The following is a 15,470-nucleotide window of genomic DNA, read 5'->3' on the forward strand; positions in this document are numbered from 1 at the left end:
GAACTAATGGGACTCGCGCCCATGGTAGTGCAGCAGCGCACATGCACCACAGGTGCACACCCCATTATTTCTTCCGAGGTGCGCAATGGGCTCTTCCGGCACGGCTTTCAGTGTATGCTGAAAGCCGCATATGGCGCGCCCGCATAAAATGCAGGTGTGCTGTATTGACATCTCAAAAAAGGTACAGGCTGAAACAGCAAGGGCTAGAATTGCTATACACCTTATCAGTTTTTAAAGAATTTTGTTAACGTGTTGCCTATGCTTCAGAAATAATTTTTTGTTCCTCTAGCCAGATAACTTACTGGTACAATAAAAGCAAATGTTAATGAAACTACAAATTTAGGACATAACGTAAGTCTACAAAAATGGATTATAGGTTATGGGAACAGGTGATTAGGAATTAAATAATCTGCTCTCCCAAGCAGTAATTAACAGATAATTGTACCATGCCAATTCTATACTATATTGTGTTTTTTTTCTACAAATCACCTCTTTGTAAACCTACCTGGTCAATATTGAGGCGCAGTGGCATTAATGACACTCGTAAACAACATTCTTGTGGTGACTTGCCTGACTCTGGACGAACATGCAATGCTTTGACTGTCAGCTGAAGCCAAAGAAATCAAAACAAAGAAAAGCTCAGTGACAATGAAAATTCATAAACACATGATATACACATGTGTGGGCAGTCTAAATAATATTTACAATTAATACTATGGATTTGAAGAGAACTGAATACAGACAAAGTTTACATCTGGTATTGGTAGCTTTCTATTTTGTTTGGATATGGGACCAAAATTAGCATCACTGAAATGCAGAATAATAGAAATGTCTTTATAAGAATTTATTTCCACCCAGATATTTACTTAGGCCACACTGATCAACATTAGAAGTAGTATATGTTCCACGTGTAGTACAGAACTATTTGTACTACAGGGGATGTAGTTATTTCCACTGCAAGTAAGAGAACATACAGTTCTAATATTTTCCAAAGTTTTCAATCATGAAGGGCATTGTGATTCTAAGAATGATCCATTTAGTCATGTAAACTCACTATTAGGGTAATCTGAAATGAGAAGGACAATTTTGGGTTTTCTAGCCCCATTCATGTACACCAGGATATCCGAGTCCTATATTTACCTGTGCATACTTTTTTGGAAAACTGAAGTTACAATGAACAGTTGTGCCTGTGAATTCCATATCTAGATTGCTTTTTAACTTCTAGTTAATGGCAGAGGCAACTTAACAGAACATGGAAGCCCTGAACAGGCAACTGTTTGCAGAATGAATTGGGCTAAACTGGAGGTAGAATGTGTGTGAAGATGCACTTCCTGCACTCAAGTGTTCCCAGCTATCTCAAAGTTCTTTTTTATTCAGATTGATCTGAAAAAGAGTATGTTCAACTAGTATGTCCTTACAAAATTCTTGAAAACAGGAGGAGCCTTGCCTTGGCGTTCCTGCTCACATGGGGTCACCAGTTTAGTCCTTTTTGAGTTGCAGTCAAAGATCTCTGTAAGGTTATATTTGTACACTATACATACTTTCTAATCACTACTCATTCATATATTTATAATATTGAGCAATCTGTTGGAAAGCATTACCATATTGGAATGAGCTTTTCTAGGCATCTCCTTACTACAGTAGAGATAAAGAAATTTGTTCATCTGTGATGTAGCCAAACGATCTCTGATTTCAAGATCTTGAACCACAAACACTTGACGGGACACTGGTTGTTCCAAGATGCTCATCTCTCCCTCTGTTTCACCTGATGGATATACCTCATGCTGGAATTTCACCTTATAAGACCAGAAATAAAGAAAATGAAAGAGTTCTGTTACAGATAACAAGCTTTAAAAAATCCCCATCTATTCTATTAGGAAGATACAGGGCTATTTCTAGATTTTTTTGTGTTTTAAGGTAAAATGTAAATGAACATAAAAATGCCATTCATCTCCATTAGCTTTCTCATGACCTTGACTTTGAATATGTGAAAATCTATAGATGGTCTCTTCCTAACCATCCATGCATTTTCAGCTAGTGCTTGCTAAGAATATCTCTTATGGTTTGGGACAATTTATTTATTTGCCATTAGAATATTTATACCTTGCCATTCCATTGTGATTTGAATCTACAGGGCTGTTCATAAAACCATCTCTACAAGAACAATTAAATGGAGAGTCACAGTTGAGAGAATTATGTAGCAAGACAATGAAAACTACACTGGCCTAATAATCTACCATGAGAACTTGAGGAATTTTAGAATAGGCATCAGAGGCACAAGGAAGTTTGGGGGGACAAGAAGGGAGATTGGGAGACAGCTCCAATAACAATTGGAGAACATACAATCTGAAGAAACTGCTACAGTAACCAATTCATTTATACTCTCACCTTGCTTAACTGTATTTCCATCAAGAAATCTGGGTTCCTTCCTCTTCCAGCATAGGCTGTGCTACGTCCATGCCTTGTTGGTGTGTGAGATGGCGAACTTTGAGGACTACTGCAATAAGAGAAAGGATATTACTTTTTTGCTAAAAATTAAAGTTTGGCTCACAGAAACTGTTGTTACATAAACTGAAGTTTGCTATGCGGTCCACAACCTCACATCTTTGTATTCCAAACAAAGGAAACTGAACTTGCTGGTAATGTTTCCTGGAACAGACTTTCCTCTTGCCAGTGACTATGTGGCTGTGCAAAAGTATGAAGGCAACAATATGTTGGGTAAACATCATGATTATTAAGAAAATTCTACAATCTGCAGGATAGACTTGATTACTTCTAAGTATAGTGCTGTTTTTGCTATGCCTGGTTATGGAAAAACCAAACCCATGTTTTTAATGGAATCCTAATCTGAAAGAAAAACAAGCACTCAGGTGTAATTAATGTGGGAAGTGATTTTTTACTGATTTTTTTTAAAAAAAAGAAAATAAAAGATGTGATAACCCCAGACAGCTTTGTATTTTGAAGCCAGATTCTTGGCTACCTTGCAAAAAGGCAATGAACTGGTACCAGGAATACTTACATGTAGCTTTTAGCTGGAGAAGTAGGTGGTACAGTCCCAAAATCTTTTCCACCATAAAGATGCCAAATGAGTGATATTTCTTTCACAACATAGCGTATCACTGGCACAGGAAAACGCAACAGCCCTTTGCTTGTGTCTGCTCTTCTTACTGGCAGGCTGAAATGGTTGTCTTTTACCAGGATTGCATCAGCAACCAATTTTTTCACTACAGGCTCTTCTTCCTTATCCTAAAAGGTTACGGGATATTAGGTGTACAAAAGATATTAAATAAATGTTCCCTTTCCACTTTTAGGTCACTGCCCTAAAGTGGCAAAATTAGAAATTTTGCTTAGGTTTGCAGTGGTAAAATCCAATTATCTTTTTCTGATGACTGTTTCTATCAGCTGAACCAGGAGGCAGTGATTACCCTTCTTCCTTATGTTCCCAAAAAGTCAGGGGTACAGAACCTCAAGTAAATTTTCAATGGATGTGGAGATCATAGGGGAAATGAGGGAGAGAGGGAGAGAATCCAATTAACTGAGTGGACTTCATCTTATGTGACATTGGGATCCATCCTAGAAAAAGAAATTTATTTGGTGGCATCTTCAGACTTTATAAAATGGCACAACGTGCCGTAGAAACAAACTACTTCATCACATTGATGAACAGGAACTGAGAGAAGTAAAATTAAAAAGTCAATTTCTAGCTGATTAGGAAAAAACAATTTTAAATGGAGAATAATAGTAGTGTAACATATGCACAGTTTTTATAGAATGCAAAGAAATCATTATCTCTGTTGTGCTCAAATGGTCAACAAACCACAGCCAAAATAAAAATTTACCTTCAAACAACCAAGACAATCAAGAAGAATGGTGGAGAACAACACATCTGGAGCTCGAAATTTTTATGAATTTATTTGGGCTGTCCAATTATTATTATTATTATTATTATTATTATTATTATTATTCCGCCCTTCAGCCCTAATGGCTCTCAGAGCGGCTTACAATTATTATTTTTAATAAGACGGTTCCCTGCCGTCAGGCTTACAATCTAAATTCAGAACCTCGCGATGGTTCCAGATAAACAAAGCAATCCCTGGTCTTGTTTCCCTTGTTTAAAGATTTATAAAACACACAAGTGCCTGATTTTGTTTTAAAAAATGCTAGTTTCTGAAAATAGAATGAACATATAACCAAGAAGCCCTTATGTTTTACAGTTGTTGTTTTTTAAAAAAAAAAAAACCTCAATTTCTTCATATATACCGGCAAAACGAGGAAAAATACACCCCTTATTTTCCAACCTGAGAAATCACTTGTAATATTTAGAATGGCATACAATTACTTGACATCAGATTATCATATCTTATTTTAAAAGGAACTCCCTTAAGAAGCTTAAAAAATCTGAATCTGTGCAATAGTTGATCAGCAAACTGCCCATGCTTTTCAAGATGTGCTTTCTAATTACCTTAATTACATTAAAAGTTTCTTACCGAGACAACAGGTTTGGGTGCAAAAAGAATGCAGAAGTCATCATTTTCAGAAGGAATGTCTCCTATAGCTTCACTAATCATATTTGGAGTGAATGATGTATATGTGGGGCTTGAGTCTTGGGAGATATTCCCACTTTCATCAGGAAAAAGGAAAAGATCTGAGCAAGCTGGTGCTGGTGTTTGAGCCTTTTCATCCAAAATTCCTAAGAGATGCAAAAAATACCCTAAGAAATATTTACATGAAACCTAAAAGCATTAATGCACATTGGCTGCATTTGCACATAATTAATCAGTCAGCCATGAGAAGACTGGAAGTTTTCACTTCTGCATTAGATTAACTAGAGTTTAGCATTTTATGCAAAGGCCATGGGGAAACATTTATACTGTGTCTAGGGGCCATTTTTCTGCCCCTGCATTGCTAGAGAGGCTGCACTGCCTGCTAAAAATGGGTGCCAAACCTTTAAAAAACCAAATTAGAAGTGGACAGAAGTACAGTTCTCGTTTGAAAAACTGGTATTTTTGTGTTAAATAGTGCCGAGGGGAGAAGGAGTTGACAGTTATTTAAAAGGTGCTCCATCAGGAAAATAAAAATAGGTGAGCCTGGAGAGAGCAAAGTCACAAAAATACCCTAGGGGCTACATACAATCTCAAAGTGAATTCTTCCCCACCCTGGTCTACATCGTGGTTAACCTTTACTATCATTATTTGAAACAAGCTAGCTCCATACAAGCAATTGGTTTGTTTCCAACAAATCCTAGTTAAGATTAACCTGTTTTTCCTGATTCATATGACACACTAAAGCACAGTTAATCGGTAATAGAGGTAAAAGGTTCTGACCTTCTCTCACAAGTGAGAGAAACAAGAATTGAGATCTGCTGGAGGGGAACTGCCATTTATTGCATCAGTCAGGGCAATATGCTATGGGATGACATGGGACAGTACCTTCTCTGCTATGGTACCCTAGTTATGGAATAGTCTCTCTTTGGAGGCCCAACTGGTGCCAACACTGCTTTCATTCCAGCACCAAGTGAAAATGTTGCTGCTCATTAAAGCCTTTGGGGCCTAAATGGTTTTACCCAAATCCTCACATGTACATGGTTTTAAATGGTTTTAAACTATTTTAACCAGTTTTACTGTCTGTTTAGCTTGTGAACATGTTTATTTTGCTTTTAGTCTTTAAAAATATTTTTTTTAGCTTAAATTAGTCAGAAAGGTTTTATGGTATGCTGCCCTGATATTCTTCCTTAACCTCTCAGACAGAATTGTTGTGTCAAATCTGTATTGTGTTAATTTACTTTGCTCCTGATTCATAAAATTATAAACTTTTCAGCAGCTCTTGGGAAATTAATATGACATGCTGCTCTAATAGAAAAATGAAGCACCTTGAATGCTGTCTTTTCCCATAAGAGTTTGTTCTATTCATTAAGAGGATCTAGGGAAGACCACCATCAGCTTGTGAACTGCATTTGTCTGCGGCATGCAAAAGGGTCTTTTCAGTCCCTATACCTGAGTTTTGCAACTTCCTTTCTAGACAGAACAATCTCATTCCCTCTTTGGTGGTCTTTCCAATTCAGTGTAACAATCTGTTCCACCAGGCATTTGATTGACTAACTGGTTCCATAATAAGTGTCACTGTTCATCAACAGGATTTTCTTTAAATTTTGAACTGCGTGTCATTTACTTTTCTGTCATTTTTGTTACACACTGACACATGCTCCATATCTGTCATGGCCTTTGGCTAGTATAACTCATTGAAACTAATTTGCTGTATTGTGTTTTGAATACTGAGCTCTCCAAAAGAAACATATAATATCAATATTTTAAATACACAGACTAACATTCCACAACTTGATGTTCTCCAGTTCTCTTGAACAACGTTTACAAGCCCCAGCCAACCAAATGTCAAAAATTAGAAGAGTTGTAGGCCAAAACATTCGAAGGTTGAAAAACCATATAAGTAGTATTTATGCAAGTAGTTAATATTTTTCTCCAACAATAGCAGCCATCTAAATTGTACATGCATGGTATAAACATAATGCACTGTATTAAAAAATAAAGCAGACTTATACAAATTATTGTATTTAAATGGTAGTTGTTTAGAAACAGGAGACATCTTGAAAGATCTACCATTAGCTTGCGGTTTAGTGGGGGAGGTAAGCTGTTGGATTTCAATTTCTTCCATAGCATCACTCATCAAATCCTGTAAAATCTGTTGGTCAGCTTCTGCAAGAACTGGCCCTTGGGAAGATGGTCGACTGGAAACATCTGCCTAAAACACAAAAGTGTTTGCTTATTTTGTTGAATCCCTATGCTTTTTCTGTTAGGGAAATAATATTTCAAACAGTCCAGTCCACACATGACTACAGAGCAAATCTCAGGCTGGAATTATAAAGGTTTGTAACAGTGGTTTAAGTGAGACATATACTGGCAGCAAACAGAAGCAGAAACATCATTAAATATGTATTCAAACAGACACAGATTTTGAGAAAAGCAGCAGAAAGAACTAGAGAACAGGCTACAACAAAACATGAAGTCAATTATTCCATTTCCTTCATCCAAAGATATATTCTTAATAGATTAAAACCATGCAACATACAACCCCCCCCCCCCCTCTGTACGATGTAACAATTTTCATGGATAAAGCTAAGCCACAAAAAAGTGAAGATAAAAGTGGGCTTGGCAAAGATACCATCCCATACCTTTGCATTTTGTTTGGTGACTCCAGGAGCAGTCTCAACCTTAGCAGGTGGATTCAAATCACCGTAACTGGCAATATACTGGATAAGATTCATTAATGCAGCACAAGAATCTGAACACGTTCGAATGTGGATTACATCGCTGGAACAATGTAGTTCAAAACGTGGCTTGCTCTACACACACACACACACGAAAAAAAAGTTTAGATTATACGATAAAGTGCGTGTTGACTTGAAAACCCTGCACCAGGAGACACACTGCAATGTTCAGCCCCACTGGAACAACAATATACCTCCCCTCTCCTCTCCTACAGAACTCACTTTTCCCCTGCAGCAGTCTGCCCCCCCCCCAACTTTACTGGCTGGTAGAGAGTGAGTGGCATCAGAGAAGGTGGCATGGAGGCACACAAAGACATCATCTTCCAGGACCTCCAGAAGACCACCAGGGAATCCAAGAGGATGCCTTTGTTATTTTCTGTATCATTATAGGTACACGGGCAGACACTTCTCTAACATCCCCCACGGACCACTAAACAGAGTAGTACAGGAAGAGAGTGAGTCTTGTAAAGAGTTTTGTAGTTGTGCAAGTTAGGTGAGGTGGTGAATTCCTCCTTCTGCAACAGCCAAAAATTTCAATATGCAGATCAACATGTCACTAACAGCCTATGTTTAAGAGCTCAAGTAATTTCCAAATCTACCAAAATTAAGCTTCACTGTAATGCTTCGCCCATTCATTTGGAAACTAATCCATGAAATTGAATGGAAACACACACACACACACACACTCCGCATATGCTCAAAAGCAAATCTTTGTTTTTAATGTGACTTAAAACAAAAATGAAGACATTAACCATGCATAATCTAGTTTTTATGTATTATTTTAATTTAAATCCTTACTCTTTCCCCATCAGATCCAGGTTTCACTGCCTTTATGGTAAGTTCAAGAAGTCCCATGTCCATAACTCGAACATAATCTAAAGACAATAAAGTAATCATTTACTAAATTACTTAAATACTAACCATCTTTTAAAAGCAAGTTAATGGATGGAATCCGTTGATTTTTTTTTCATTAATCAAACTGCTTTAGTCAGTATTACTGACTAAAGGGAGAGATATATTTCTCCCTGTCCCTGCTCACCCTGATTTAGAAGGCTCAGAAATCCTCCAGAACAAATATCTGGATTGCTTCAGAGGAGAAGAAAAAAGGTGAAAACTTCACCGTGCAAGTGGACTTGCATCCACTGATACTTTTGAATGCTATTTAGTTTCTCAGTTAACCTGTCATGGTTACCCCGTGAAAGAGACGCCCCCATGCCCCCCTGTCCTCAACTGCCTGCTCAAGTTCTGCAGAGTCATGGCCATGGCCTTCTTGATTTGAGTCTATCCATCTGGTATGTGATCTTCCTCTCTTTCTACTGCCCTCCACCTTTCCTAACATTAATGTATTTTTTTTTGTTTTATTTATATACCGCTATTCCAAAGATCATAGCGGTGAACAGCAAGTAAGCTAATTAGCAAGTAAGCTAATTTTCTAGTGAGTCATCTCTTCTCATGATATGGATGAATTATGACAACCTTAATTTAGCCATCTTGGCTTCCAAAGAGAGTTTAGGTTTGATCTGTTCTTGGATCCATTTGTCTTTTTGCTTTTTGTTGAGGGAGCCAACAGGCAGACCAGCAACATCTTGGACTGCCTGAAGGAAGAGGCCCCTCCCTCCTCAACTGTCATCTCGGCCTCAGAGGGAGCCATCAGGCAGACCCAGCAACATCAGGGACTGCCTGAAGGAAGAGGCCCCTCCCTCCTCAACTGTCATCTCGGCCTCAGAGGGAGCCATCAGGCAGACCCAGCAACATCAGGGACTGCCTGAAGGAAGAGGCCCCTCCCTCCTCAACTGTCATCTCGGCCTCAGAGGGAGCCATCAGGCAGACCAGCAACATCCTGGACTGCCTGAAGGAACAGGCCCCTCCCTCCTCAACTGTCATCTCGGCCTCAGAGGGAGCCATCAGGCAGACCAGCAACATCAGGGACTGCCTGAAGGAAGAGGCCCCTCCCTCCTCAACTGTCATCTCGGCCTCAGAGGGAGCCATCAGGCAGACCAGCAACATCTTGGACTGCCTGAAGGAAGAGGCCCCTCCCTCCTCAACTGTCATCTCGGCCTCAGAGGGAGCCATCAGGCAGACCAGCAACATCTTGGACTGCCTGAAGGAAGAGGCCCCTCCCTCCTCAACTGTCATCTCGGCCTCAGAGGGAGCCATCAGGCAGACCAGCAACATCAGGGTCTGTCTGAAGGAAGAGGCCCCTCCCTCCTCAACTGTCATCTCGGCCTCAGAGGGAGCCATCAGGCAGACCAGCAACATCTTGGACTGCCTGAAGGAAGAGGCCCCTCCCTCCTCAACTGTCATCTCGGCCTCAGAGGGAGCCATCAGGCAGACCAGCAACATCTTGGACTGCCTGAAGGAAGAGGCCCCTCCCTCCTCAACTGTCATCTCGGCCTCAGAGGGAGCCATCAGGCAGACCAGCAACATCAGGGACTGTCTGAAGGAAGAGGCCCCTCCCTCCTCAACTGTCATCTCGGCCTCAGAGGGAGCCATCAGGCAGACCAGCAACATCTTGGACTGCCTGAAGGAAGAGGCCCCTCCCTCCTCAACTGTCATCTCGGCCTCAGAGGGAGCCATCAGGCAGACCCAGCAACATCAGGGACTGCCTGAAGGAAGAGGCCCCTCCCTCCTCAACTGTCATCTCGGCCTCAGAGGGAGCCATCAGGCAGACCCAGCAACATCAGGGACTGCCTGAAGGAAGAGGCCCCTCCCTCCTCAACTGTCATCTCGGCCTCAGAGGGAGCCATCAGGCAGACCCAGCAACATCAGGGACTGTCTGAAGGAAGAGGCCCCTCCCTCCTCAACTGTCATCTCGGCCTCAGAGGGAGCCATCAGGCAGACCAGCAACATCTTGGACTGCCTGAAGGAAGAGGCCCCTCCCTCCTCAACTGTCATCTCGGCCTCAGAGGGAGCCATCAGGCAGACCAGCAACATCAGGGACTGCCTGAAGGAAGAGGCCCCTCCCTCCTCAACTGTCATCTCGGCCTCAGAGGGAGCCATCAGGCAGACCCAGCAACATCAGGGACTGTCTGAAGGACGAGACTTCTCCCTGCTTTGTCACATTATATTTGTATTGTATTCAATTTTCACTGTACACCGCTATGATCATTGCGGAATAGCGGTCTATAAATAAAACGTATTATTATTATTATTATTATTATTACTATATCCTCTTAGCACTCTTCTCTAGCACCACATCTAAAATGAGATCATTTTCTTTTTATCAGCTTTCTTCACTTTCCACTCTCACATTCATACACAGTAATGGGAAACATGATGGCTATTTTACTTAGCCATACAAATAGTTTCAGCTTTAAACTAATCTTTCCCACAGCCTTCTGCATATATGCCAAGAGCCTGCATGATCTGAAACTGTTTTAGCATTAAGATTGTAGTTTTAGATTCAAATTCTTTTTTATCTACTGAAAATAGGAAATGAAATAAAGTAACAATGATAACTGTTTTATTAAAACAATGTTATTAAAACAATACATTTGAGGGATGATAACCCAGGCTTTTGTATAGGATTTATATACAAATGTGGTCAACTTTATGGACGCTTACCAATAAATCAATGGTGGAAAGCATGTGGCTTTCCATATAAAATAATGTTTCCAGTGGTGAGGGATAACTGAGTTATAGCTCAACAACACTGGGAGGGTCACAGTTCTAAGCAAGAACTCCTCATTTTGTTAAAAGCATGATGACAATTGAAGCATGTGTATCTGTAACATAAAGGACTACAAAAGCATCTTTTCCCGCATCAGGTCCAATTAATTGAACAACTATATTTGCTTAAAAATGTGTCACACTTTTCAATATTTTCATGAATTATTTTGTAACCCTTTCAAAACTGAAAACACACTCACCTCTTTGGAGGTTCACTGTAACAGCATTACATTTGTCAGACAAATGCAAAGCAGCCTCATCCAAGATTATTCTATGACAAAGATGTTCAAAAGACGGAAGAGTTGTGTTAGTACACAAGTAAAATCTAGCACTAATCCATCAGAATGGAGGCTATATCTGATTATCCTTTTCTGAATCACAATAGGTACTAATGATTCAGTACTAATGAATGTATTGATGTTGGGAAAGGCAAACATGATGGCTCCAGGTTAAGGTTTGAGGATTTCATTTTCACATAGTGAAAGCATGATTTACATGTGCTTCTCATTTTGTTAGAAAAGCTACATATAATGGAAGGAAGTATTATCCATTATATGGTAGAAATCTTTAAAAATGGTTTAGGACAAAGAAATTATAATAACGTGAGCAAGTCTCAAGTTTCATGGTATGTCCTCTGAGTGACTATTCTATTTGTCCAGGGAAACTGTGAAAAGGATTAATCTCAAAAAGCACTCTACTGAGGTGGGGAGAATCTCACGGGGTTTCCCAACTATCAATATTAAGAGGATACTGTAGGTCTTAAGGTAATTTTAATACTTTATTTCATTTTAATGTTGATATTCTAATGTTTTACTAATACTGTATTTGCTTTTATTTGTAAGGTACCTTAAAACTCAGTTTGAGGTGGCGGGAACCAGTGTATAACTATATCATCATCATCATCATCATCATCATCATCATCATCATCATCATCTCCTCCTCAGAGGTGACATAAGAACAATTAAGTGAGATTTAAGTCAGCATTTTGTGCATTTCTTAAAATTTTACCTGAGAGTAGAAGATGACTTATCCAGCGCCACACTACTTGAGATGCTAAATGTTTCAACCGTAAGAACTGATCTAGTTGGCAAAAACAAAGGCCTGCCAAAAATCCCAAATACAAAAATATTAGTTGCATCATTTTTCTTTTTCAGAATGTCAAGTCAACATCAATAAACTTTAACATGCTGAAGTGGAAAGCAAAGATTTGAGGAAAAAATTGTCATCATGAGGTTAATTTATATACTTGATGGTTTTAACTTACCTATAATTCAGAGCACAACTCCAGAGATGGATGTGAAATGTTGTAACAGAGGCTGGAGGATTATATCCCAAGACAGGCTCATCAGAAATGTTCAAAAAATACAAAATCTACAATTACAGAAGTATAAAAATAGGTCCGCTGTACTCTAATCAAGTAAAGCAACATCAACATTCAGTCATTCACATGTCACAAAAAGGAAAAGTGACAGATAGTTTTATTGTAAAGATGTTATTTTGCTCATTTGTCAATGGATCTAACTCTTTCTTCTGGTGACGTATGCTTCTCTAGATTGCTGATAAGAAACATTATGCATTGCTAATTTTTACACTTTTAGGAAATGAAGACAAGGTATGATGAGAACAAAGGACATGTAATTTGACAAAGTTAAATGACACCTAAGACCTTTGCTTTATTTCAACTTATCTTTAAGAAAACAAATTTGAGTGTGGGTCTTAATTTATAGTTTTAATCATTCTTTTGACCCTTAAAATACAAAAGCCCACATTTCTCTTTCTCTCTCAAACCCACTCAAACACTGTTGTGGTTTTTCCCAATTATGTGGAACAGGTTTTTGGATGGGAGGGCTGCAGCTGGAAGAAGAAATTGCCCCACTCCTAATTCTGCTGACAGAAGAAGCTCAGTCAATGGATATCTCTCAATGGATTTAGGTCAAAATATTTACATTTTAAATTACAAGACTGAGGGGAAGGCAATTACTAACTCAGAAAATATTTTAGAAATAAATCTGGCTGAGCTCACTATCGTGCCATCTGTTGAAAGATCCAAGGCATGACAGTATTAATTTCCAGTCTTAAAAAAGGATGGGAGAAGAATCAGTGATCTGTTTGCTTCAGTACATGTAATCTCAATCCAACAAAAGGATTTTTGTGGGTCATTTGGAAGCAGACGTCTGCCTAAAAGGTGCCCCTGCTTGTCTGGGGCAATTGTCTTATAATATGCAAATTTGATTTGTACTGGAGCATTACGGAGCATCCCTTTTCCTAACAGAGGCATTCCTGCCTAAATGTCCATCCATACATTCTCCACAAGCAAGGTATTACAGGCCAACCTCCACTCTATTATACAGTATATAATTTTCTACTTTTCTTTTACAACTGACAGCACTTCAGAGCTAGTGAGCATCCTAGCCAGCTTTATGGAACATTGCCATCAATTTTATTCAACTCTCATCATTTTTATGGAGCTCTGAAATCTACATGGGCCCTTGGTATCTGCTGGGGTTTGGTTTCAAGACCCATCCCCCACCCCCCATGGATACAAAATCTGTGGATGCTCAAGTCCCACTAAATACAATGGCATAGTAAAATGGTGTCCCTTACATAAATGGCAAAATCAAGGTTTGCTTTTTGGAATTCATTTTTTAAAAATTATTTTCGCTGTGGATGGTTGAATCTGCGGATAAAGATTCGATGGATACAGAAGCCTGACTGTATTGATTTCCCTATTGCTACAAACCCCAGAGTGCCTCCCTCTTTTTACTCCCCATTTTGCCTCAAATCACATCTCTACTCACCATCTACTATCACAGGAAGAGATAAGAAACAAAAACAACATTTAGCATATTTACATACCTGCTCGTGCCAGCTTAAACCTGAAGGAAGTACTCTGTGCTGCAGAGTGGCTCCTCTTAGCCCAACAGCAACTAAAAACTCCTGCAAAACCAAGTATGTTCGTCTAGTTAGATGTTTTGGGATGCTAAGGGTGGTTAGGTTAATAAATATAAGGAAGATGCCTTTTTGATTAAGGCCTGCATCTCTGGAATGAATTTTCTCTGGCAATTAGACAGACCCCTTCTTTACAGAAATAAACTTTGAGAGTCCACTGATATTTGCTTTCTTTTTCTTAATTTGTGACTCTTTGTTTTATTTGTAATCACTGTTTTTATTTAATTTTATTGGTTTGCGTAATTCAACTTGTAGGCAGCCTGGGGAGGACCCTCTTAAAGGCATCCTAAAATATATTTCTGGAAGTGTTATAAAGGTCTCCATGCAGTTTTAGAAGATACAGATCAATCAGAACTATTTCAGTGCCATGCAATGTCCTTATACATTTTTTTAAAAAATACAAACCTTTGTATTTGTCTCTGTTTTATTTGACTGTATTTTAACTGCAACAGACAACATGCTTAAGCAATCTACTCCCACACCATCTGAAGGAGCTCTGCTAAGACTTTCTTCCTCCGAAAAATAAATAGTAGGTTCTAACCAATGAGGATGTGTTGTACTGGGCAGCCTTATTTCAGATGGAGGCACAATTCCTTCAACTAAACCTGTTGAAAAATGTAACATTCATTTAAGTAACTTTCAAACTGAAAAGAACATGTATTATTTTACAGTAAAATTGCTGCAAGTTTCCTTTATATTCAGAAATTAATTCCTGCCAGGAGTAAATTATAGTATCACAAAGTTGAAAGAGACCACAAGGGTCATTCAGTCCAACCCCCCTGCCATGTAGGAACTCACAATCAAAGCATCCCTGACAGATGGCCATCTAGCCTCTGCTTAAAGACCTCCAACGAAGGAGACTCCACCACCACACTCTGAGGGAGTTTGTTCCACTGTCAAACAGCTCTTACTGTTAGGAAATTCCTCCTAAAGTTGAGCTGGAATCTCTGTTCCTGTAGACTGCACCCATTGTTCCATGTTCTAGTTTCTGGAGCAGCAGAAAACAAGCTTGCTCTATCTATCTTCAATACGATACCCCTTCAAATACATAAACAGGGTTATCATATCGCCTCTTAACTGTCTCTTTTCCAGGCAAACATACCCAGCTCCCTAAGTTTTTCCTCATCAGGCATTGTTTTCAGACACTTCAACATTTTGGTGGCTCTCCTTTGGACACACTCCAGCTTGTTTGCAGCCTACGGAGGTCTAAATGAGAAGTCTTTTAGATTCCTAAAAACTATTTATCTAGTAAATGTCAAAACTTGTCAGTAAACAATCCTTCATTTTCCTAAACATCTTATCCAAAGGAACTAGGGAGAAAAAACTATTCTGAGAAGCTGAAAGCAATGCAGTTTAGTTGATGTTCTGTTCTAAAAGGGCTACAACAAATGTCCAGCATCACCCAGGGCTATCTTCTCATCATCCAAATGGTTAAGAGATGGCTTTGAAGCTGTGGATGTACCTGCAATAATTATCCAGACACGAATACATATAATGAGGGGAAATCCAGAATGGTTTCCATATGCTAGTCAAACCTGCATGTGGAGGGGTTGTACTGGGTAGATTATAA

At 39.2% G+C, this 15,470-nt stretch overlaps 1 protein-coding gene across 3 annotated transcripts in view; it reads right to left on the bottom strand.

Annotated features, from left to right (window-relative positions):
• LOC149315094 (autophagy-related protein 2 homolog B-like) overlaps nt 1-15,470 on the bottom strand; it is a 66,995-nt gene that overhangs the window by 12,251 nt on the left and 39,274 nt on the right. For all 3 annotated transcript variants that reach the window (XM_089522480.1, XM_089522479.1, XM_089522478.1), the window contains exons 22-34: nt 14,306-14,505; nt 13,808-13,888; nt 12,216-12,322; nt 11,960-12,052; nt 11,152-11,222; nt 8,081-8,157; nt 7,187-7,357; nt 6,615-6,756; nt 4,488-4,690; nt 3,020-3,246; nt 2,389-2,497; nt 1,602-1,796; nt 506-607 (exon numbers count right to left, since the gene is read on the bottom strand). In XM_089522480.1, the coding sequence (XP_089378606.1) occupies nt 506-607; nt 1,602-1,796; nt 2,389-2,497; nt 3,020-3,246; nt 4,488-4,690; nt 6,615-6,756; nt 7,187-7,357; nt 8,081-8,157; nt 11,152-11,222; nt 11,960-12,052; nt 12,216-12,322; nt 13,808-13,888; nt 14,306-14,505 (1,778 nt within the window). The remainder of the gene's footprint in view (nt 1-505; nt 608-1,601; nt 1,797-2,388; nt 2,498-3,019; nt 3,247-4,487; nt 4,691-6,614; nt 6,757-7,186; nt 7,358-8,080; nt 8,158-11,151; nt 11,223-11,959; nt 12,053-12,215; nt 12,323-13,807; nt 13,889-14,305; nt 14,506-15,470) is intronic.

This window comes from Sceloporus occidentalis, unplaced genomic scaffold (assembly GCF_023333645.1).
Source record: "Sceloporus occidentalis isolate IW3139 unplaced genomic scaffold, rSceOcc1.0.p SCAF_4, whole genome shotgun sequence".
In the NCBI taxonomy this organism is placed as follows: Eukaryota; Metazoa; Chordata; class Lepidosauria; order Squamata; family Phrynosomatidae; genus Sceloporus; species Sceloporus occidentalis.